Raw genomic sequence first — 26,641 nt, 5'->3', positions numbered from 1 at the left:
TTAATCAAAAGTAGAAAGTAAATAGCAAACAAAGTCGTAGTGGAATGGTTAATGCCGTATGGTAGTACTTTGGTTCCAGCGCCCGACGAATATGAAAATGGTAATAATGATGAATGTAAGATCCTTTTGTTCGAAAACTGTGTATTCTAGAACTATGGAACGCTGTATTCACATCCATATGTACATATGTGTATGTTTAACTACTTATACCTTAAATGAGTTAAAAAATTGAAAGCAACTGTTCACGTTTCGTGGCATTCGTAAGATTTGACTATATAATTTAACCATTCCAATTTTGTCCCTTTAAAATTTTCTGTCTCCGAATGTCCACTCGGTCGATCCTGCACACGATTCCTGCATATACATATGTAATTCAAATACTTTAAAAAAGCCTGGAACACGTGCTTGACGACTAGGCAAGTTGTTATTCTTTGCCACGAAAAAGCCGTTACTTTGGATTGGCGTCCAAAATTGTACACTGTGAAAATTGAAATTAACGAGTAAGAACATATGTTCTAAACTTGGTATAACTCGAAAGGTTTTATTTTTATCCAACCTCGAAACCTAGGGGTTATAGTCAGTGTCTTCGGAGGGCAATAGCAACCCTCTGAGCGTGTTTCTACCATACATAAGTTTACCATTAAACAAATTAACCACTGCCTGTCAGCACAAAACTCCGAGGTCCCTCCAGTTGACGGGATATCAAATGGGAGGATACGTTTGTAAAATGGTCAAGCTTATTGACCCATATATTCAGGATATGTGACCAAACATTACAAAAGTATTTTTTTAGATCCATCATAGCATCATACTTCTTTAATGTGAGGATTTACATTGTAGGTTCAAACCGAATTTGACTCTTCCTATAAATACAAGTATATATAATTTTAAATACACCTCATTTGAGGCGCTGCCGACGGTGCCGTGTCGTCAGGCATCGCTAAGACCACTTACGTTGAGCCATCATATCTACTTATGAAACTAATTCCTATTAAACCAAATTGAATGTTGAATGGAGTATGAAATATTAAAAATGGAGCCGGAGCAGAGCGCGCCAATACATGAAACCCAAGCACCTATGTACCTATGTATGTGAGTATGTTTGTACCGTACATACATATATGCAAGCGTTTATTGGTTTATATGTAAGTTATTAAAGGTGGTGTCAGCCACATTGGCCTGCCACATACGCACATACACACATACATATGTTGTTGTGTGTTTCGTACGCTGCCACACATTCCTCGCGAAGAGAACCTAAGCTCGACTTTTAACGCTTAAAAACGAAAGTGATCTTGACGGTGCGATAACGAATCGATCTCAAATCTTGCGACATTTTACTGAAAACATTTGTCGCTGATGGACGATCATAAGCGCGAGCGCGACGTGTTAAAACAATAATTGAATTTTCATTTGAATTGCGAAACGGAATATGCCTGAATAAAATCGGTTACTACATACATACATGTGTCTATGTAAAAATAATACTAAAAGAAAATAAAAAGATTAGTGTGTAATCCATGTGCCCTTCTGTCTATACATATGAATGTATAACATGTATGTATATATGTGTACGTGCAAGAGCAAGTTAGCCTTTATACTAAATTAAGTTCGTGCAATGTCTGATAAATTGCAAAGCGGCCGGACGAACGATGAGCCGACGGCACTTTTGCCCAATACGAGTGAAGTCACCAACAGCACGGCGGAAGTTTGTGAGGACGCTGATTCGTATCAATCGGAAACGGAAAGGCCAATAATATTGGAGCTTGGCACTACACCCAAGCCAGTGGCCGTGAGCGCAAGCGTTTTGTCATCGGTTTACAATTCAGAGTATCCTCTAGATATGCATCTGAGTGGGAACGCGTATTTGGTCGCTTCGCACTATGCGCATTACGCTGGACATACACCCGCAGATCCTAACTTGTTGCCAATTGTTACTACACATCTCTCGCCACCGATTTATAATAATCCGTATACTCATTATGAGAACTCGTTGACACCACCACCTCCGGCACCGAATACAATAGTGCCGCCACACACAAGCGCTTCTTCGGCGGTTGTTTCCAGCGGGATATCCACCGTTACACCTAGTGTATATCCAACGCAAATTCCACAGACTGTGAGTACTTGGCCATTAGCTGCCGATCCGAAAGGGAAATCTGTGGCGGAAGTGGTGCCACCACCGATTAGCATCAATTACCTCGATGCACGCGAGCACATCATATCAAAGGAAACAAATCCCTCTTGGAAAGAGAAAGCGTTGCAATTGGAGAAAGGTGAGAAAAATGTGATGAAATTCAAATAATGTGTGCCAATAGTAGCACTCTATATAAATTAGAGATCGGACTTTTATTTATAACTAAACTCTCCAGAACAGGCATTTGAATTGTTACCCACTTTTGTGGAATACTCAGAATGCGTACGCTGAGAATTGTAAAAGGTTATCCATTTCGAGGTACCCCACTTTTTAAAGAAGAAGCACAAAAACTTTAAATTTAATAGGGAGTGTTTATTATCATTCGAAAGAATATTCTTTGAAGATTATCTCTTTCAAATGTTACTCACGGCTACGCCTCAAATGTCCATCTGTTGAGTCCAAATTTCGATGATTCGTTCGAGCATTTCGACTGGTAACTGGCGAATGACACGCAAGATGTGTTGCTCCAAGGCCTGAATCGAAGCGGGATTGTCCGCATAGGAAAAATTCTAACGGTGTGATATCTCACGATCTTGGTGGCCAATCGACAGGCTCAAAACGTGAAATTATCTGCTGACCGAAGTGTTCTCTCAATAAATCCATTAATGATGCAATGTGTGTGAAGTGGCGCCATTTTGTTGAAACCCAATGTCGTCGAGATCACGAGCTTCAATTTCAGGCTATCATGACGCGACAACGGCTGCCATTGACGGTTACGTTCTCACCGGCATAGCTTTGAAGAAATATGGACCAAATCGTTGTTCTTTCTGGATGAAATGGCAGCTTTTGAATCTCTTCAGGTTGTTCTTCGTCCCAATTGCGGTAATTTCGCTTGTTTACATACCCATTGAGCTAAATTGCTGCGACCGGCGCCGAATCAACTCACCACAGTCTTCATGTACACTCTCAGCTATGGCTGCTATATTTGCTTCACTGAGTGCTGGGCGTGGTCTATTCGGTCGGATATTAATTATCCAATAAGGAGTACTGGGTTTAAAGATGGGTGATTATCTTGCGACGAACGATTTGTAAACTTTGTTCAGGCGTAAATCTTTCTATAATGAAATGTCATACTATTGAACAAAACTAGCATGGCAGCTTGACACGACTCACGTGTGATCAATAAAAAAAGGCTATTGATCACCCGTTATATACTGGTATACAGCAAACGATCTTATAACAATTTTGTAGATATTTTAGCCACATCATTGATGACTTAGCCGACACGTTGATTGTAATATATGATAATAAAAGACTTGATTTCTCCGCAGATTACAAAAAGACTGCCTGTGATAGAGAACGCACAAGAATGCGCGATATGAACAGGGCCTTCGATTTACTTCGTTCCAAACTGCCTATTTCGAAGCCTAATGGCAAGAAGTATTCAAAGATTGAAAGTTTACGGTACGTTTAAAGTAATTATACCACAAGTTGTGTGCAATTTACTTAATATAAATGAATTACTTTTCAGTATTGCCATTAACTACATTAATCATTTGCAACAGTGCCTCAAGGATATACCCATTGAAACCGGCGCGTCAACCGAAAATACCGCCAGTCATGAAATCAATGCCGTGGACTACGTATTAGATATTGGGGCACGCCAACGTATATCCCATTTTCACTATGAAGGTCCAAGACAGTCGCTCAAAGACATTAAAAAGGATTTGGATGAATCTCAAAGCGGTGGATGGAGTGATAGCCAGTATATGAGTGCAGAGCAAGAGCAGTGGGATCGAAATTGAATTTGCAAACACATGATTTTATGCTTATTTATTGTAATATGGAAAAATACAATTTTTATTTACGTTTGTTAACAATAAGAAAGGACGAAATTTTAAAATTATGATCAAAAACTAGATTTTGTATGAACTGAAACGCTTCCACTTCCTAAACAGGCCATTTTAAATTCCAACCAACCGTTTATGATAAACGTTCTCTGATAACAGTTTACGAATTAACTTATTTCCGTCTACCCAATGATCACACAGGGCATAATTTGCTGTTTGTTTTATATTAGCAGAAGCAATATTTTAATCGAGACTTCATATTTCTTACGGGTGGTATATATTTGACAATAATTATTCTGATGTGGTTATCAACAAACTATCAAATTGTAAACAACTCAGTTTTAATTTGTATTATAATATACCTTCTCTGCTTGGATACTAACCACTTTTCTAACAAAACCCTTTAACTTGGCAGCACTGTCGACAACTCTATACAGAGAACGTATATCATGTAACAGCAGAGAACGTCTATCATATTATAAGCGTTCTCTGTCGCGTAATTTACGTTCTCTGCTTTATATTTCCCAAGGTGAATTACCACTTTGGCATTCTCTACTCTTTTGAGCAAATAAGCAAAAGTAGGATATATAATCAGTGTGAATTTGTTTGCTCGGCGTAGCTCGTGAAATAAATTTGTGTGGATTGTCATAGTTTAATGAAAGTTATTATTTGAGTTCTATAAAATGTGAATGGTATGAAGTGTACATAAAAATATAATCATTAATGTCAATATTTGAAAGAATGAATTAGGTTGGGAATAAAAATATGTATAAGATGAAAAACAAAATGTGTGTGTTAAAAAGTTGTTGTCAAACTTGAAGTTAAGTGTTTTTTCAGCTGTGGTTGATTCTCTTATTGCATTTGCTTTCTGTTGAGAGTGGAAATTCAAGTGCGGCCAATTTATCTGCAAGTCTGCCGGTTGCAGGCTCGCAAATTCACCACGATTTCCAGAAATGGTTGCTATATTATTTTTTGTATCGCAATTTTCCAATAAGATTATGCAGGCGCTTCTGAAGTAATCGACAATGTTTGTTACAATATAATAAATATGAAAATTATATACATGAGTACGTAATCTATGAAAAATAATAAAATAATAGATAATAAAATGCATAACTGTTGAGAAATTCATGTACATGTTCTGATGTTTCTTACTACTGTGGCAACCCCTCAGTATTTGTGTATCTGTAGTGGGATTTTATTGCGAGGCATAACAGAAAATAAAAGCAAGTTTGACATCGACTTTGGAGCGCTATAGAAGTATCTACGGTGAGCAGCGCAACTTAAACCAGCGCCCAAGCGCAACATCAAGTTGCGCTACAACTAATCAATCTTATAGGAAAATATGCAGTTAAGACCACAAATTGTGTGCAAATATTGAGTGAATCTTAGTGAAATCCCTTGATGTTGGTTTGCATAGCAGTTATTTAAAAAATATGAATGAATAAGGGAACAAAATAGGCAATAATGTGCAGAATCCATATTATAAATGTGGTCATAGAGATAGCAAAATGCATAGTGGGTGTTGTATAATGATTGTGTGCATGTATTTGCCAATGAATGTGCATGTGAAGTGAAGCGGGGATGTTTGCGAGATACATCCAATAAATGAAACTCAGATGAAATCAATGTGCAGTGTTCTTACCGAATGTGCGAATAAACAAAATAAATGGATATTGTCAAAATTATAAATTTTTATTTTAGTATGTAAGTAATTTACGGTAGAAAAAATTAATTATGTCCCTGAATTCACTTCTGCAATATTCGTATGAAGTCTTTGATAGATTATCAGCTCGGAATTGTTTCAGCTATTTATGGGGGAGCGGCACGCCCAGTTAAATAGATACATGTGTGCCAATACTTTTTGGTGTTGCCTTGTGTCGTTTTTAAAATATTGGTGTTTTAGTGATATTTTAGAAACAAATAATTCTAAAAATTTTGGAAGTAAAGTTTAATAAATCTATATCAAGAATGCCCAAAGTTTTCAAAAATAATAATGATAATTAAATACCTATTAAATGTTTCAGATCTGGAAGACATGTAATATAACACACAAGTATTAACATTATTAAGATAATAAAATTATATACATATAACTTATAAAATGTGGTGCATAGCTTAGTGGAATTGTGCAAATATAATATAATACTGTGGTCCCAGTATGCACTAAAAAAGTCAAATAGTGAAAATACGGATTAAGGAAAGAGTAAAAATTGTATCTCTGCACATAACAAATGAAATTGACCATTTAATACGCAGAAATATCCAGACAACAAATTATAACACGTGTCGCGACGCGACAAGGTTGTTGCAATTGCAACTCGCCAATCGAAGTTTCCCTTCTCCCGTGTAACAAACCGAACGTCCGGCCTAATGAAAATGGTAGATAAATCATCCAAGTTGGATAAATTTAGCGCCAACATGGGTGTCAGTGGCACCGGTGCCGGCGGCAGTGGTGGGGGTGGGAGTGGTGTCAACAGTGGTTTTACTACTGGTGCTAGTTGTCTATTGCACACCGGTGTTGGCAGTCAAAACGGCCAGAAGCCGGTGCCAATGAAATTATTCGCTGCTTGGGAAGTGGATCGCACACCTCCAAATTGTATGCCAAGGTAAGTTTTTATAGCTATATATGTACATGCATACATATGTATGTATGTATGTACATATGTGTCCATATGATCATTGTATTGCGCTGTTGCAATTGTGAAATTTTACCAATAATAACTTAAACACATACTTAATTTACATACACACATAAGTACATACATACATATATTGGATTAAAAAAATAAAATTATCTCAGGTTTAAATTGTTCTATAATATTTATGGAGTTATAACATAATTCCAGTATAAGTGCTTTAAAATGACCTCTTTTTTTGGTGTGAAAAAATTTGTACAAATTACTTTTGGACGATAATAATCATTAAAATATTTCGAGATAAAGCCATAAATAAGCATGGATGGAGCAAGTAAATTTCTTTACTGTGAGTGGGTTTCCTCTATTCAGCCGTCGATACTTACAAAATACAAATATTTTGCTCGTAGAAACATTTAAAAGAAAACTGTATATGAAATGTCACTTCAATTGTTGCTGTATCAGCCAACAAACCGAGGCACTTCTAAAAATGTTTAACCATATTCTGTGTATGTATTTAAATGTATAAGTATGCATGCAGTCGTAAACAGGAATATGCATTTGATGTGTGTTTGAATATTTAAAGGAGAGTAGTTATTTGTTTTAATTAAATTGGCAACGAAACGAACCATAAGTCAAACTCCATAATAATATTCTAAGAGATGATGCAACGTAGAATGGTATGAAAACATTTTAAATGCTTAACCGATATTGCTGAAGCTTGTTAATATAAAAATTTTTAAATACATACATATGTATATTTGCATAAAAATTGCCATTCTGACACTTTTAACGTTTCTCATTTGTGCTGATGTTATTGTTATTCCTCTCAGTGTCACTTTTATAATTGTCGCCGCAATTGAGGTTTTTTTCGGGTTTCTCATTTGGGGCTAAGTTGTCCTGATTATTGTTTTTGCTTTAAAATGCAAAATGATTGGCTTGCGATGTTGAAGAAGTTCAAGGTTAGCCATCGGACACAGAATATTTCTTACTTAATAAACGTCTGTCCTACCTCACTGAGTTGATGGCCGCAATACTTATTGTCCTGTTTGTACACATGCATTTAACTCAGCGGTGTGATTGTTGATTCAATAATGATCTCCACACAACTTAGTTCTCACAGCAAATGTCTTGACCTTAAAAAGTGGATCAGATTTAGATAATTAAAGAACGATTTTATCAAGCGTTTGCTGTTCCTCTTTAATTTTTGGTTTCTTGTGATTGCTCGTAAGTGTCAAATTAAAACGTTTTTCATCTTCGTCAATACTTGTATATATATACAATATGTTACTGCATATGTTTGTAGCATATTAGGGTCGACAATTCAGCTAAATACCAACTTTCTAAACATTTCAGAAGAACAGTAAGGCAAATTAATTGTTGCAACCGTTCCAAAAGTTGAGGTTCATTAATCTAATGTGCTACATTTGCTGGAATGGTGCGAGTACTTTGCTGCAGCAATTATTATTCGTTCGTTTTGTCAAATCGTTATGAACGAGTTTCTGATTAGTTTCGGTGTAAAATTGTCTCAAAATTAATCCTAATGCTAAGAATTGTCAAGATGGTTTGTCGAATAATTATTAATTAATTTCAAAGTGATTTAGTTGTGAACAAGGCGTATATTAAAGAGTAAAAACATGACGAAGCATACAAATTGCATAGTTAATTATAACATAATATTGTATGCGGTAGTTTTGGTTATTTAAGTTATTATTATGACATGTGGGTTTTCATTTGTTTGATCAGTTTGTGAATAAGTAACAAATTATTCCGTTCGCAATGCTAATTTATTAGTTTTTGAAACTCGTGTTTGAGCTCTTAGAATGCCTCTCTAGTAATCACTGTCAGTTCACGCATAAAAGCATTGAGTATAAGCATACATATAACGACCTCCATTCGCAATCGCTGACTTATTTACTCACTACTGTTCTCACAAAGTCTAAGGTGGATGTCAGAGTGGAAGCGAGAAGCGATACGAAGATAAGCGATACTAGTTCAAGTGCGGTCGATGATATGGCATGGCATATTTAAAATGAAGAGTTCTATGTTATACATGTTACCATGTCTTGCAATACATCCAATTAATGAGAAAAGAAATGTAAATAGTGAATATTACAGCTTATCTTTAGAACTCATCCAGATAAATTTTATAACTAAGTATGTACATAAGAAAAAAACAATAACTAACACTAATAGTAGCAAATAGCGAAACCACTGCACAACCTTTATCGCTTACCCTCTTGACAACTTTGAGCGATATACATAAGACATATGCAGCGATTTATAGCTAGAAGTAGTGTCATCATCGCTTCTCGCTTCCACTCTGAGATTAGACTAAACGGCAGCTACTCATGAGCACCATTTCTGCAATATCAAGGCTTTTGTTTCAGACGGGCGGAAAATAACAACTAACTATAATGTAAAAATATCTGAAACCTATTTTCAGGGAATGCAATTCGCCATAAATACAAAAATATTAAGGATTTAGCTCGAATTGAATACTTACTTGTACGAGTGGTAACGTTGTCGTTCACCAGTTTGCATTTGTACGCATACACACACCGGAAGTGAACAACATGGAGAAGCAGGAACAATTTTCCAGCACATACAAGGCGAGAAGAGCAAACCATTTTAGTGTGAATACTCGCCTGAGTGCATGAGCATTAACCAAAATTTTAAATTTCGTGTAGGACAGTGAAGTGAAAATATATTATTTAAGACTAAAATATCAAATAGTCATTGCGACTGGAATTCAACGACTGATATGCATAACAAACGCTAATAAATCGAAATAACCAAGTTGAAAATTTTGAAAGTCATACTTCCACTCGAAACTAAAAATTTGACGCAGAGATCCCTGCAACATTGGAAACTCCGCGCCAGCAAGTTTCTGAGTTAAATATTTCAACTAATTGTTAATTTGGGTTTTCTTGTAAAACTAGGCTTGGGTTTCCTTCATATTTTCGTTATTTTATTCATATCTTAAAAATATTAGTTTTAAAATTTGCTTCATTTAAATGGGGAGGGTGTCATAAGGTTTCACAATCATATTTTACTTTAAAAACTGTCAAATGCCCCATGCCTTCTGGAGGAACCATTTCATCTTAGTAGTGTCGAGTTACCAAGCGGTACCGAACGTTGCTTTTCTCAGTTCTCTCTATCTGTAATGGATATTTCAAAATTTTTGGCTTCTGGCGACTTGTGTTCAAATTATTTGAAATGTGCAAATATATTATGCTTTCGCTTCCTCTTTGCATTTCCTCATTTATGTTTTGACTCGATTTGCTTTCGAAAGCTGACCAAAGTGTTTTTGCAATTTCAACAATTTAATTTATACAATCGCGTAGGCGTGTTACGCTCGTCTCTGCTCTCGTTCAGTGCAGAGTCTCGTATTTCGTGCTAGTTACACTCATCGATTATCGAAACCGGGGGCAAACGAGTAGCCGGTCCCACCTGGACGCGCCTGCTTTAGCTCTGAGACCTAGTGTTGTTGTTCTGTGCCGGTTATAATTTTGTTGCCTCCATTTGTGTTTACTTGCCGTAGCATGTGAGTGTGCCAACGCTCTTACCTACAAAGTTCGGGCTTAGGTGGCAACTTGGGTGTGCGTGTGTCTATAACTGTGTACGTATCCATTACCCCTCGGCGTAGCGCGTCACTATTGCGGCTTTGGTGCGGCCGACTGGTGCTGTTGGTCATACGCTCTTTTGTTGGCGGTTTTGTACTACGACTATGTACGAACTTCCAAGGCTTGATTGATTGCATATAACTCTCGTTGGGTATTTTCGCATTGCATATGTACTTTGGCTTCGAATAACACTAACACTTGGCGCGGCTAAACGCACACCAGTGTCGTCTACTTTATTCAAATCGATGTTTTTTTGGAACTAAATTTGTAAACTAATATGCACACATTTATGTAATTACAAATCGACTGTTGGGCCCAGCTCGCGCCAAAAGTATCGCCGTCACGATTTCCATGAATGAGTCACTCGTTGTGATGGCGGCATTAGCGACGAGCCAGCGGTGTTGTGGCAGCCTTAAATTTCAACACTACCTACGCCGTGTGCCGTCCAATAGGAGTACAATAGCTTTGTGCTATATTTCATTTTGCCTTTGTTTGCGGTTATTGCTGAGCGCCTAAGTTTTTTGCACAACGCTTTCAGCTTTTCGTAGGCACTTGTTGGGTTTTGTTCGAATTGAAGCCATGGTCAAGCGTGCAACCGGTTACAGTTTGAATTTACATGAATGCGAGGTATAAAGAGATACACAATATTTTACAAATTCGACAATAGGTATTGAGGCGATTTGATAGCGAAAGCGTTCGGTTTGAAAGAAAATAGGGTTATAAGTGGAACCGTACAATAACATTGTTTTACGAAATATTCGTCCAAGCCTCCTGCCGTGGACCGAAGTCATCTAAAACGGATTTATTTTTATTAATTTTATACATTACAGTTTTTTTTAGGAAAATTTTCTGTTTAATTAAGGTTATCGAAAACCCCATCTTATGAAGAATTCTCTGCGACCGGCAATACATGAAAATAGATCAACGTTCCATTGTTTGAATTTGGTTTAAATCCAATAGCGGGATTATGTAACCAGTCTCTAGTCTCTATTTGAGACATTTTGAGGTAAAGTCTCAATTTGTGACTCGTTACTATTCACTAGCGTTAGTCTCAAAATATTGCCTGTCACAAAACTAAAAAGAACTCTTGTCTGCCATTTTGAATATACTGAATAGAGATCATTATAGATATTAATCGATTGTCGTTTTTTAATATTTTGTAAGCAACTCAAACACGAAAAGATTAAAAATAAATCAATTTTACATAAATTTCGTAAATATTATGAAATAAAGTCAACATACATACATATGTATATTTTTATTTTTATTGATAATTATGTTTTTTGACTATGTTATAGAAAATTTAATAAATGTAATAGTTTTTGTGACTGTCACTTACAGAATAGCAAAATCGTCTCAAGTCTCAAAAATTGTCTCTAACTTAAAATCTCAAATTTATAGACTGGAAACTGTATCACAGTACAGAATCTCACGCAATCCAATAAAACATTATTTTTGTGATCTTAATTTAGCGTCTCCCGCATTACAAGGACTTACGTTGACTATTATATAGTCGAGTGCAGGTTCATTGCTGTGAAGTTTTGTCCGCTCTCGTTTTGTTGTTTCTACGTTTGTCGCTTCCGATAGCCGGTGACTCATCCAACTCTCACCTTGAGTAGCAACGTACAAACGAATCTCGAGCAGGAATGCTACTCTTGATTATCTTATTATGCTGTCTGTCTGTTGCTACTTTGGCAATCGTCTGCATTTGTATTTTACACGTTACACGTTGGCGGTTTTCACATCGCCCTTCCAAGTGGGACATAATTGTTGAAGACGTTGAGAAGAGGCGTAGCCGCATGCAACAGTGAGCTACTGTTGCTTTTATAGTTGAGAGCTGATCGTCTAGCAACTGTGTCTTCCAACCGTTGTCGGCGTCACTTCACAGTTGATGGTAGTTTTTGTGCTACAATTGGTCGTCCGACAAACCGGCTAACCTATCACCCCGAAGCACCATCGACGGTGCTTTGTTTGTTTTCCTTTGTTGGTTCATTTATTTTCTGCTTTCAATCAGATTTTTCAGTTTCTTTGTTGTAAAGCTGAAGTGAAGTACATACCTCGGTCACGCAACTCCGTCATAGACCTTCCATTGCAAGAGATATGAAGGGCATTTGTGTCTTTTGGCTTCTTCTTTATTGACATTCGCTTGACTTGACTCCACTTGGATTCGCCTTGTTTGTTTGTAAACAAGTCTATGCCGCCTTGAATGAGGGAGCCGTTCAGTCTTCAAATTTATTGCTAATACACACACATACTTCTTGACGCTGATGAGCTGTTGTTGTTATTGCAAAAGTGTTTACTCTAAACTCATCCACCCTTTCTTAGGACAATGACCGGCTAAATATAATATTAAATTACTTTAGTATACAGGGTCTTTTTATTAGAGCACGGTGAAAATGCATTTTAAGTTAGGGAAAAGAGACATTTTAATGCCAAAATTAGTTAAGGCTAAAGTTGCAATTCGGTTAAAGAAGCGTTTTTAATGGACGAGTAAAATAGAAAATATGTATGTATGTTTGGATACTACCAGAATAGATTCATCACAAAGAGTGGCTATTATATACTTAAGTGTGCGAGTGTTCTGAAAACATCCAGCAATTTTTCGCTTGATAACCAATTCCCATAAATTGTACAACAAAATGTTTCGCCACCACTTCGGTTGACTAAACAACTTGCATGGAAACTCGCATTAGATATTCCCCAAACACAGGTAAAGTGACACAAATGGCAGCGTCCCGGTTAAATTATGTCGCTCGGGCGAGGGTGCACTTTATTACTTATGCTCGAATATTTGTAGTTTCAATTTACGCCATCACTCAGCTTGAGCTCTCCATCGTGGTACAAATAATGATTAACCACATCTTTTCCCATCGTTGCGGGAAGCGCAACATTTCAATTTGTTTTTTTTTATTTCTAAAATAAGGCAATAAATCTATGAAATGTAAGCCAGTCTAAAAAGAAGAACTAACAGATAGACAACAATTTTTTTTATGGCTTTTCAAATACAAATGCATTTCATTTTTATCATTCAAAAACTGCTAATTGAGTCATCTCGGGATCGATATATTCATCCAATCATAAAAAATAATAATTTAAATAAACCTTTACTTTTTACACTGTACAAAGCTTTAACAATATCTTCTTTGTGATATAAACCCTTTTGGTGGACAAAACTACCTACACGTGTTGTTTATCTTACATTTCTAGGAAACGTTGCGTTTACGCAACCTTGGGAATAACAATAGTCTGTTGTTATTGTTATTCAGCATGCCATTCGTGTTAGAAATGTATTGTCAATAATGGGTTCTCGCTATTCAAGGAGTAGTTCTGTTTTGTTTTTATTATTCAGTTGGTTCTAGAACGTTGAGCTAATAACATAGATAACTTGATACGAGACTCTTTGGTTCGAGAGAGAGCTGTCAAAACTATGCTAATAGTATCACATAGTAATTTCTAAAAAACGTTAAGTGAGTGTATACAAATCAGTAAATAATAAGGCGAAATATTATGGCTTGGCAGCGATTACTATCTTCTCAAGAAATTCTGAGTACCTTAGAAGAGAAGAGGATTTACAAGATGCCACTCAAATCGATGCCGTGTACATCCCCCGACGGTTTGATAATCTTACAGACGAGGAAGGCCTAGATGATGACGCGCTAGGTGATTTTGACAATATTGTGTCCACTGATATCGCTGGAACATATGAAATACACACCGATTTACCCTTAGAGCCTGAAAACACGCAAGGTGAGCTCGGTCCTTCAACATCGAAGAAGCCAAGACTGTCAAAGAAGTCCCCAAAATGTGTTCCAGACTGGAAAAAAAGAACATCCGACCTATATGAATTGTCCTACAAGTGATGAAACAGTAATGACACAAAATATTGAAGAACGTGTAGGTGGAAAAACACCTTTTGAAGTATTTTCACTATTTTTTAGTGATGAAATTTGGGAACAGATTGTATGTTTCTCGGAAAAATATTCTCGTGACCATAACCGTCATTTATTTATCCTCACGGTAGCAGAACTCAAAAGATTTTTTGGTATATTATTATTGTCTGGCTATCATTCTTTACCAGCAACGAAATTGTACTGGTCAAAAAGATGAAGACAAAAATGTATCAATGTAAGAAATTGTATGAGTCGGAACAAATTTTACTCTATAAAGGAAAACATTCATCTATGTGATAATGCGGATCTGGATAAAAATGATAAATTCGCTAAATTGCGTCCTATTTTCGATGTAATGAATCAAAAGAATATGCAGTTTGGGATATTCTCACACAACTTGTCAATTGACGAAGAAATGGTGCCGTATTTTTGGACGTCATAGTTGCAAGATGTTCATCAAAGGAAAGCCTGTAAGATTTGGTTTCAAGATATGGTGCTTGTTGTAGTTCAAATGGTTATCTGTATCGGTTTATTCCATATGGCGGAAAGGATAGTAACGACAATAGAAATGATTTAGGTCTAGGAGAAAAACTGTTCTGGACCTATTGTCTGTCATTGAAGATCCTCGCAAACATCGCATTTTTTTTTGATAATTTCTTTTCTTCGCAACTAAATTATTTTTCATTCTGAAAGAGAAAGGTTATTTTGCCACTGGGTAATATTCGAGAAAATAGAACAATGAATAAAACCATGATAAATACGAAAACTCTTCAGAAAAAAGATAGAGGATCATTTAATTTCAGCTTTGACCAAAAATATGAAGTATTATTAGTTCGATGGAATGACAATTCTGTGGTGACTGTGGCTACTAACAACGCAAAAATCGAACCATTGGTTACGGCAAAACGTTACGATAGAAAAATAAAAAAAATGGTGAATGTGCCACAGCCCCAGGTTATAGCAGATTATAATAAAAATATGGGAGGCGTCGATCTGCATGATAATGGAATTGCCAATTATAGGATTCGAGTAAGAGGGAAAAAGTGGTGGTGGCCACTGTTCATCAATTTGATAGATAGTGTTTTAGTAAACTCGTGGAAGATTTACAATCTGGCAAATGAGCGATCTATGACTCAATTAGAATTTAAATCTTACGTTGCTGTTAGTTTGATGAAAACCGAAGAAGCCCAACTTACAGATAATTCTCACTTTTTGGGTAATTCAAATAGAAATTTAGGAAGACCATCCAAAAACGCATTACCTTCCAATATTCGCTTCGATAATATTGGTCATGTCATAGAAGAGCTCGAAAATAAACGTCGATAGACAGTGTAAACGTACAACAATTTATATGTGTAAAAATGTCAAATACATCTTCGTTGATTGTATTTCAGTCACTAATTATATAGTATTAGCGTAAGAGGTGAAATATTTTAAATGTATATTTATGACTTGCTTGTGTTAATATAAGTTCAGTAATCCCAACGTTGCGTAGGTGCAACATTTCTTTGAAAGAATGAAAAATAATTAACTAATATTTTTTTTTAATAATTTTCTCTTTTTTATGTATTTTTAAACGTAAGAAACAATAAAACCATGCATTTATTTTATAAAACCATGGGAATATGCATTTATTTTGTTTAACAAGTTCGCTACATGAACCCTACATACTACTCAAAGCTCTGTGTCCCGCGAGTCGCGATGATGGGACATCCGCTGTTATGTGATGTGTTGTTACCCCTCCACCCGTTTTTCATTCTGTTTGCTTATAGTTATGTGGAATTTTTACGGATTGCGAACTCACTTGGCTTCGCTGCAGCCCAGCAGATCGCTGAGAGTCATCATCCAATTAAGTTTTATTCAAAGGGGAGCTTGTTCTTTCCTATGCCACTTTATTGATGTGTATGTGTTAGAAGTCAGTAGTTATTGACCGCTTGACTTCCCTGCAGTCAATGTCTACAACTGCGGAAGTTGTTGTAAATACATTTCTTTGGCATGCGTCACCTTGCTCTCGCCAGTCACTGCCTCCCACGACGGCATTTCCATAAGTGAATGGCGATAATTCTTGCGTTTGTAGCAGTCCACCACGGTACTTGTTTTTTGCGCTATTGTCTGCGTTTAATGCCGACTTTGTTTACTTCAGAGCTTTTCTGCTTATATCTACAGGTTTTTCACTCTCCCTTTTACTTCCTCAAATGATATGTAAGTGCGTGTGTGTCATTTCCACTTTATCCTCCTTGTGGGTAAGCCCTACTGCGCTCCGGTGCCGGTTCACCACATGCAGCGCCTTTCATTCATGGTACCCACCTTCAGGCGCCTAAAGCCAACTGATAACGCTGGCGCGGAAGTCTTAACACTGTTGAAAGCGCCGCCGTTTATTATTTCTCTAAACTTGAAGTGTTTATGTACAACGTATAAACACAAATATTTGTGTGCAGTTATGGCAACGACGAAGCGCTGCTTTAACAACAAATATTGTCAAGCAAAAAAGGGAGCGTTATACCAACCACTTGTGGAGATTTGAATAATCAGTTCGTGATTGGAATGCATTGCCCACTTGTTATCGAAGGTGTCTTTTTGCCAAACTGACCGCTGTTAGGTGTGCCTAGCCGAGTTTCGTCGTTACTTATAGACTTCCGACATTGGCGTCGTTGTCCGTTTGTAAAATCTATTAAACAGCCCTACCTGTTCTCTTCAACGATTTCTCGGTATTTTAAGTAGTTTTATTCCAGAAAATTTCAGCTTAATTGATCGAAAGTTGGTGAAGTCATGCATATACAAATATACATAAATAGTTATGTACACTATCTTATCTTGAATATTATTTGAAACTAAGATTACGTAGAAGTAGGAAAAAGTTATATTTGTTCTTTGATTGTGCGACAATATGGATAAGTGTTTTACGAATTTAATGCGCTTTCACAAAGGGGTTTGGTCATATTCTGTTTTAGATCTATTTCTTTATGGTTTTCGAAAGTGACAAAATGAATGACGAGTTACTAGTTATAAATTAAGTGGTTTACGGAATTGCTTTGCCATCAGAAAAGTCGATGAAATGATTCCAATAGCGCATTATCATCCCTTCATAGATCACATAGTTATTGTAAATGTAGATTTACATAAAATCCGTTGAAAACAATCGTGCATCTCGAAAGCAAAATATTTTCCTTGTCATCTTATTTTTAAACTTGGCATCCGTTAGAGGTCACGTGAGGCCACTTCGGCGACAACAATTTGACAACAAATAAACAGAAATTCGAGCGAAACAGCTGTGATATTCCGCTGAAAACAATGCGCTGCCGAAAACTTTTCTCGACAGACCATCATGCAGATGATCATGCAAGCGTCGCATCATCCTCGTCAACCCATATTAATAAATGCAAAAAAACTTTGTTTTGCACTTGGCTAACGATTAGCTGTATCATAGCGCTTCAAACATTTTTACATATCTACTCGACTTATTGAAATTTTTTGTAGTGAGACCAACTGGTTATTCACTTGTCGACTAGACTAGTAAGTCTTGCAAACAATTTTCAGGTTTCGGTCGACAATATAACAGTATCATACTAGTATTCAAATTAATACCTAACTGTCCACTTGCACTAATTTTCTCGGCTATAAATTAATTTTGGTTTTTTCAAGTCCAGTATTTTTTTTTAAAGAAATTATGATCAGCTTGTCACTTATGATGTTTTCCTTCGCAACCAAACTTGCAAAGAATTAGTGTAAGTCTCAAGCTTTTCTAACATTTTCCTGATTAGTTGCAATTTTCACTGCAGGGTGTCTGTAGGTTTGTATGTATCCGTGTATGTTGTGCAGGGACTGTTTGTTTTCATATTCAAGCTAAAAATCTGCCTTGACTTTCGTCATTTATTTATAGTGAAGAATTAAATAGAGAATTTTCGGGTTTCTTAAATGGCCACACATCATGTGATGATTTAAAACAAAATGTGAGTGGTAAGCACAAATTTTTCTGCCCTACTGTCAGTGTGTAGAGCCAGTCCACAAATATGTGTGTATGCGTGTGGATTTGTGCATTTTATGATCGATGAATGACTTTTTCTGTCAGTGCTCCGGCTATTTATTGCTTGACAAGCCTCGAGTGATTCGCATTTAAAAAATTGCTGGTAATTGTTGCGTGTTTTTATTTAGTGGAAATGACTGGAATTAATCACTTTTAGTACTCTAAAACATGGATTTGTCAAACTTTCTGAAAAATTTCTAAGTCTAAATTTTCGTATGAAGTCATAAGTCGGTCGGAGACCATGGAATCTTCATTCGTGGCATAACGTTCATATGATTTTGCCAGGTAACGATTCTCAACAGCCGATTTCGCGAATCAGAGAACCGTTTCTTTTACTAATTAACGAAGCTGCTAACCGAATCGAAATTTTCACGAATTTCTAGTCCGAACCGCAATTTTTTTATGTTTTATTTCCTAGTCAAAAATGTAAACTTTAGAAGCGCTCAACCGAACTAACCAAAATTTATTGCCGGAATACATTCTTGACTAAAAGTTAGAGAAATAGATTTGTCATAATTCTTTATCTGACCTCCCTCGCTACTTCACATTCGATTCTCCTATTATCTAAGATTGGGATGTAAGTATAGATTTTTATGTAGGGACATTGTCCCGGTTTATCGATTGTTATTAAATGACAATGGCAGGACAATGGCACTGAACCCTTTTGTAGTTACGTTGACTTGGACGTGCCCCCATAATTAGACTTACAACTAACTATGCCCTTCCAATATGAATATGCAAAATTATAAATTCATGATGTTCATTCGGCCACCGCTAGGTGTGGCGCTTAGCAACACACTTTCGGCATTGTCCTGCCGCTAACATACAGCTGTTGACAGCTAATTAGAAACGACACCTATTTTGAAGTAAATGATGTTATTTTCCTAAAAATCACGTATATTTATTGCATATTCACTTATTTTATTGAAACCTATGTTAAACTGAAACTCTAATAGTAAAAATTTAGTTTAAAATTCGTTTTTGTTTTCAAGATTTTAACAAAAACATGTGGAATCAACGTTTTGACTGCGACAACTAATTAGAAACGAAAATATTTTATGAACAAAAAATAATGATATTACAAAAACTTGCCTGCTTTCAGTTAGTATTTCGTTGGTTATCTCATTTGCTTTAATACTGCTTCACATCGACTCCAAATTTACGTTTTAAGGCTCTGACAGCGCACCAATGGTGTAGTTTGCCATGCCGTTCTAATTTCATCACAAAGCACATCCATATTTGGGATATTTTTGGTGCATATGACTCTTTTAACATCACCCAGAGATGTTTCATAGGGTTTAAGCATGGGCTGAACGATTCCCACTCCAAAACATTTATAGAATTTTCTTTAAAAACTTTTGTGTTAACTTAGACACATGCTTTGAATTGTTGTAGTCCTTATAACAGGAAAATTTCTCTCAGAACATGGCAACATGACATTTTTTAGGATGTCGATGTATTTCTCCTCCGTTGATTTGTTGACTTAGACCAATAAGAGTTGGCAAAGTCTACGCGTCGTTTCTTCCAATTTTAGTCAAACCAAACGCCGGGGAATTGTTCTTTTGGATATTTGGACATTGTATACGTCTTAAATTTCACGTAGAATGTCAGTGGAACTCTTTTTTTTGGGTCTTCTCGGGAGACAGTAGTAGTTCTGCGGTATATTTCTGTTGAAGTTTTTCGGGTTTTTTCTTTGCGCGCAATATTCAAAACAGTTTTAAATTCTGAATATACTTAAGGACATTCAAAACAATTTTTTTTGAGCCTTTTACCTTATCCGAAATTTCTTTGCACATCTTTCCAGACCGACGAAGGTCAAAATTGTAGCTGCGAAGGGTAGGTATACAGCTGCAGCTTTTTCTCATTAAAAAACTTGAATAATACATTTTAGAATATTTGAAATCACAACTTTGAAACACATCCTTACCAGAAAATAATATTGCTAATAAAAATTAGCACCAGAAGAATTTTAATTCTTTAACCCTTAAATGCATGATGATGTATGTATATATACATCAGTGTTTTCTTCCTTACATAATATCTAAACGGTAACTCAAACACAGTACTTTTTACTTTTATTAGGTGCTAAAAATATATCTGTGTTGGTTTTTGAACGCAAACTTTCATGATATGACATTTTACTTTTTAATTTTAATAATTTGACAGCTTGGCGCGCCACTTACAAATACACACTTTGGCGGTAAAATTGTAATTTCATTTTGGTGGATAGTAAATAGTATCATTACGTGCTAAAAGTGATTTATGAGAGGATAAAGGCAAGAAAATCACATTACATTGGTTTTATTTAGAATTCAATAACAGTTATAATAAATACGAGCGTTATAATTGTGATGTAGAAATACATCAGTATGCAAAATCGGCAAATAATAGTTTTACTGTGGGTACAATAATATCTTTTTTATGTTTGACTTATTTCTTATAAATATATAATTTATTCATATGAATTATATAATTATTTTTCTAGAATGTCCCGTAAAGTGGCAGATAGAGACATAGAACAACTTCTAGCGGCCTTAGAAGATGGAAATATATCTGAGGACGGTTTGGAAAATGAAAATTCACACCTGAATTTCTTCAAAAAATTATTGATAAAACCAACTTATATGCAGTACAAGAGAACCCTTCAATATCATTTACTATTACTGTTGGGGAGTTAAAAAAAATTCATAGGAATTCTTTTATTTATGTCAGTGGAGCATTTTCCTAGTGTACGCTCATACTGGCATTCCAAATTTGGCTACGAACCTGTAAAGAGCGCAATGCCGGTAAATAGATTTGAGATGATTAGGAGCTATTTACATTTCAACGACAATAGTAAACATCATACGCGAGATCATTCTGATCACGATCGCCTCCATAAGATTCGGCCTGTGATAGAACAGCTAAATACAACATTTCCATCAGTTGCAATAGAACAACGACTTTCTATAGATGAGCAAATGTGTTCAACTAAAATTGCACATGTCCTAAAACAATATTTACCAAATGAGCCTCACAAGTGGGGTTATAAGCTTTTTGTTCCCTGTAATCTTATGGGATACGCTTACAGATTTGAGGTCTATTCTGGGCAAGAAGAAAAACAACACAAATCAGCCGATGAGCCCGATCTCGGAATAACGAATAACGTTGTTATACGTTTGGCGAGAGCTATACCAAGGATGAACAACCATATTGTATTTTTCGATAATTTTTATACATCCCTGCCTTTGGTTAATTATTTGAAAAAACAAGGTATACAATGTGTGGGAACTATTCAACAGAACAGGCTACCCAATTGTCGGCTCCCTGACAAAAAGGAATTTATGAAATCTTGTATTCCGAGAGGTACTTATGAGGAACGAGTTTCCCATTCAGATGGAGTAGACTTTTCGGCCACTGCATGGAAAGACAATAAAGTCGTCACTCTTTTATCGACTTACGTTGGCACCGAACCTGTTGGAAAATTATCAAGATACGGTAAAAAGACTAAACAAAAAATTGATATTCCTTGCCCCAAAATTGTGCAAGAATACAATATGCATATGGGCGGAGTTGATCTCATGGATAGCTTTTTAGGACATTACCGGATTCGAGTGAAGAGCCGGAAATGGTATTTACGCTTATTTTACCATTTACTCGACCTCACTGTGATCAACTCATGGGTGCTTATGAAAAAAAACCTAACTGCTAAAGGTGTCCCAAAAAAGCAACTGCCTAATCTTGGAGAGTATCGAAATTGTTTGGCTGGCACGCTGCAGGTGGCATATAGGTATGTCTAGTGGTAGTAAAAGAGGGCGTCCTAGTACTTCCTCTTTAGAATGCGAGCTTCATATAAAAAAGTAAAAAGGTCCACAACATCCGCTTCCGTCAAAAGATGTGCGCGTAGATGGTGTCGAACATTGGCCTGTATTTGCCAATCGATTACGGTGCAAGATGCCCAATTGTAAGGGCACCACACAATGGTCGTGTACTAAATGTAATGTACCGTTGTGTCTTAATCAGAAAAACAACTGCTTCAAAGATTTTCATACACTACAGTAAGCATTATTCGAAGAAGACAATCGTATAATAGAATAGTACTTAGTTTCATTATTAATAGTGACTGTAATGCATACTGATGTATATCTACATCAGTAAGTTATTTTGTATAAAAGAATACTTTTTAGAAAATAAAATTTTTTCTTTATTTTTCCCTTAATCTATGTTTAATTTTCTACCTGTTACAATTTATGGTATTTAAAAAGGAAAAATTATGCATTTAAGGGTTAAAAAACCGTTTCTAATTACTTGTCGCACTTAACTCAGCTCTATATCGTAACGCATTTACTATTTGGGAAAAAATTAAAAGAACTTTAACTTCACAACTACAAAACAGAGTGAATTTAGATAATTTATTAGAATTTTTTATTTTATTTAGAACTTATTTAGAATTTTTAGAAACACTAACAATGACAGACTTTTAGAAATGTAAATAACGGTATATCAAAAATTTGTATCATTATACTCATTAGCCACCTACAAAAAAGGGAGCGTTTCTAATTAGCTGTCAACAGCTGTATGTATGTATGTATGTACGTATGTGCGCGGCATGCGGAGAAGCGCTTAACGACTTTGTGAACAATTATCCTCATCCTCGCCTTCAGTGCTCCACATTCATTCGATCGATAGAACATTGACCTTTCAGGCGTTGCAAATTTCTAGATAGATGAAGTACAGAAACATAGAAGCAATTTTAATTGTTTCAAAATATTAACTAAATATATATACATATGTATGTATGTATGTATATACATACGAATTCACAATTCATATGTACTCATGTTGCATATTACATATGCCCATAGTTAGTGGTAAGGAGTTGAAATTGTACACGTTGAAGGCACTGCAGCTCATTGCCTCGGGATCGCTATAAACAATCGCTTTGAGTGACCATAAAAGTGTACACGAGTGCTTCTCAAGGCTGTATCTCCAAAACTTCTACTCGGATCTACTTGCAAATTTAGGACAATATTCTAGAGGTGTTGTAGAATTACATAAGACAATAAAAATTCGATTTTTTTGAAAGCCGTAAACCCATGTAACCCCTTAAGGCAAACAGCTGGAACATTTTGACTGGAACTTCAGTATAGTTTATAATTTTTGTGTGTTACAAGTACCCAAGGTGTGTTAGATGACAATGGGTTATCAATGGTATACGAGTTTTGCTCGATAGTTTGGCTTAAAAAATCATCTCTTCATAAGATCAAATTTGAAAGTACCAATTCACGAACTTTGTGGAATCACAATACGACAATAAATTTTGCATAATTTAAATCAAGAATTATGGGAGCTTTGTCTTCTAAAATTCTATGAAGAGAACTTTGCAGAGTCATCTTAACTTCGGCTTCAAACTCTTCAATGACTTGACCTTACAAAATTGCATATAATCGATACGTATGTACATACATATGCAGTAATGTTTCACTCCCATACGTTATGTTGTTGAATTAAAGTAATTTGCTCCAACTTTCAATTGGAAGAATGCTTCTAAAATATTTCGTTTGATTAAAGGCGCACAGCACGTTATTACAAAACACAATAAATTTATATTATAATTCCACAGGTGTGTCAAAACAGTTTGGTCCACATACATACATATGTACATATGCATGTAGGTGTTTGAACATTCTCGCATAGCATAAATACTTTGGAACTACAAGGAAACCGACTGAATTAATTGAAATTCCTCGAATTCCAAAATACAAATTGTTTATCGACAGCTGTCGCATACAAATTTGTATGTGTGTACATATTAAGGAAAATGGAATAGAATTCAATTTCTCGATGCTGCGGTTGAATGCAACAATTGCATGGATGAGGAGGGTCTGCTTCAGCGGATTGTGCGTGTGTCGCATAATTATTCGCAGGAAATCATACTTGCATGTACAGATATTTCCAAATCATATATGTATGTATGGGTGAATGCGTAGCTACATATGTACATACATATGTATACGCTGGTATAAAGTTAAATTTAATTAGCCAACTCATGCCAAGAAGACGAGGCTTTATTTGAATAATTTATATTACGTCTGCGTGAATCATTTATTTATTGCGATTCTCCAGTTGTTATTCAGAACACTCATACATTCATACACATACACATACATGTGCCACATGATTCACAATTACTGGTTTGTTTGATCGATCTGTTATGAGTTTCTGCATTCAGAAATGAGTGATCGCTGGTAATTCGTTATCAACTCTTGCTACTTAATGCTTTGAATATTGATTCATTTTGGTGGCTATTTAGAGAAAATATCACCATGTAATAAGTACGAGGGATATTGATCGACTTGTGAACTCGGATTTCTGCTCTTGGTTCGATTATTTACTAAAGCGATCCTTTGCCTTACTCCTAACTGCCGACGGATTTGATCAGTCTAACCTCAAAATAAATTTTACTCAAGAAAACTTGATCGTTATATACGGTGTAAACCAATTGGAGCGATGGCGATCTTCCTTAACAGTTCATCGAGGTAAGGAGGAAAAAGGGAACCGAGCAAACCAGAAGTTCCGAAAATACAAAAATAATTTTACACTTTCTGCAGGAGAAATCGCAACTCGGCAGAGTGTGATTGTACGGTGGACCCATGTATGTACTTACTTATTTCATTAGGTAGTAAAATGACGCGAGTAATGACGTTTACATAAGCGACGACGTGTCAGCGCATGAAAGCTGCGACAGTGAATAGAAAATGAAGAGGCTCATTGCCACGTGGGTATGCATAAATGTGTGTTCGGGGGTGGGACGCGTGAGCAAACTTCAATGGCTAGACCCGATGCACCTACGTACATATGTATGTACTTTACGTATGTACATATGTATGTTACGTATGTATGAATGGAAGAGTGCCATTCCATTTGCAGTGCAGATTGTTTTCTCTCGGTAGCAGCAGCTGCGTTTGCCTGTGACAAAGGTGGCCCAAATGGTGATGGGAAATGTGATTAACTCAATTGTGATGACGGCGTTGCAAAGTGGCAAATGCGACACCAGAACGATCCATTTCACGATTATTATGTAGTTGGCGTCATGAAAGACAGGTTATCACCGCCTCCTTCACATCCACTATTCGTTTGTTCTGTCGATAAATAAGATGCATTGGCATGAGTTTGTTTTTTAAAATATGTGTTTACAACAGTTTAGGTTTACAACAGTCAGGTCTTTATACAATATGTTGTCAAGTATTTTTTTGAATTTTCTTCATGTTTGAGAACTTGACGATGTCTTCTATAATTCAAGACCGCGTATTACAACTTGTAAAATGTGTTTCTAGAATCCTTCGGATATTTTTTTTACTGTTTTTACTGCTTCTTACACAAACATAAATATATTATGTGTCCACCAATATAGATGTGTGTGCATTTATGTGGACATCCTACCAACATAATTGCATGGCAAAACAAGTGTTTAGTAGTTAGAAATACAATTACTTTAATTGAAGTGCGTGTGTTTGTTCCTGTGCTAAGGCGAAACGTGCGAAGTGCAATTAAAGTCGGTGCTTGTCATCAACTCGCACTGTATCTGAGCAGAGTTAATTGTGCTGGTCTAGCATTTGAATTTTATTAGACACGCGATTGCCTTAAGTGACTTGTGAGAACTCTTACACATGTATGTACATACTTACTTCTTACAGATGTATGTACATATGTGCTTTAATTCTAATTTTTACTGCTTTTACACTTCAAAGAAAAACATGTGGATAATAATTGAACTGCTTTCTTCCCCTAAGGTGTTAGTTTCATTAAATTGCCTCTAAAACACTATCATCTTCTCCATGCATTCCCCTCAGTTTCTTCATGGATATTTAATTATCAGAACGAAGAAAAATTTTAGCTTTCGCTGCATCGAAGCCCTTGTACCATTCAAAGGTGCATTTCTTATACGATAAAATCGTATAAAAATAGTATTTATCGTGATTTCAATCATAAGTTTGAATGGCAGCTATATGCTGTAGTGGTCCTATCTGAACAATATATCAGGCTATATTATACATATGTACCGTTACCTCTGCCAAATTCCTGATTAATCTTTTAAAAACTCGGGGACAAGTTCGCATTATACAGGCGGGCAGACGGTCAAACTCAGCTTAAGCAAAGATATTTCTTTGAGTTTGAAGATGACTATTTCTAAAGCCTGTTCCAAAAGTTAAAAAAAAACCAGTATAATTGAACTCCAGTCTCTAGAAGATTTTGCTACTAAATTAACTATAACACGCTTCAAAATAACGATTATAGGTTCCTCCAATTAAAGCCTACTTTAACTCAAACCTATCCTTTTTCAAGAAATTGCGTTTCTTGTCTTTACAACGTAAGTTGTCCTAAGTCTATGGATCTTTTTAAATAATGTTTAATGCAGGCTGTTCGATTTTTATTTCATTATACCAGTCTATCTATTCTTATACCAGTTTTTAGTTCGATTCGCTGTGTCAGTTAACT

At 36.0% G+C, this 26,641-nt stretch overlaps 2 protein-coding genes across 5 annotated transcripts in view; both read left to right on the top strand.

Moving 5' to 3' along the window:
• The first annotated feature begins 1,389 nt into the window (after positions 1-1,389).
• Positions 1,390-4,287, top strand: LOC120782631. Its single transcript, XM_040114999.1, has 3 exons — positions 1,390-2,276; positions 3,469-3,601; positions 3,669-4,287. Exons 1-3 carry the CDS (start codon positions 1,619-1,621, stop codon positions 3,940-3,942), a joined length of 1,065 nt encoding a protein of 354 aa, XP_039970933.1. The 5' UTR covers positions 1,390-1,618; the 3' UTR covers positions 3,943-4,287.
• Positions 4,288-4,601: 314 nt separating this feature from the next.
• The window catches only part of LOC120782874 (phosphofurin acidic cluster sorting protein 2), a 57,797-nt gene continuing 35,757 nt past the window's right edge, over positions 4,602-26,641 (top strand). For 2 of the 4 annotated variants that reach the window (XM_040115420.1, XM_040115416.1), the window contains exons 1-2: positions 4,602-4,679; positions 6,015-6,596. In XM_040115420.1, the coding sequence (XP_039971354.1) occupies positions 6,361-6,596 (236 nt within the window). In that variant the 5' untranslated portion in view covers positions 4,602-4,679; positions 6,015-6,360. Of the gene's footprint in view, positions 4,680-5,094; positions 5,394-6,014; positions 6,597-26,641 lie in introns of those variants that run through there. The other 2 variants (XM_040115418.1, XM_040115417.1) reach the window with 2 other exon arrangements.

This window comes from Bactrocera tryoni, chromosome 1 (genome assembly GCF_016617805.1).
Source record: "Bactrocera tryoni isolate S06 chromosome 1, CSIRO_BtryS06_freeze2, whole genome shotgun sequence".
NCBI classification, from domain to species: domain Eukaryota; kingdom Metazoa; phylum Arthropoda; class Insecta; order Diptera; family Tephritidae; genus Bactrocera; species Bactrocera tryoni.
Note: the sequence above shows the minus strand (reverse complement) of the source record. Positions and strands in the feature narration are given on the sequence as shown.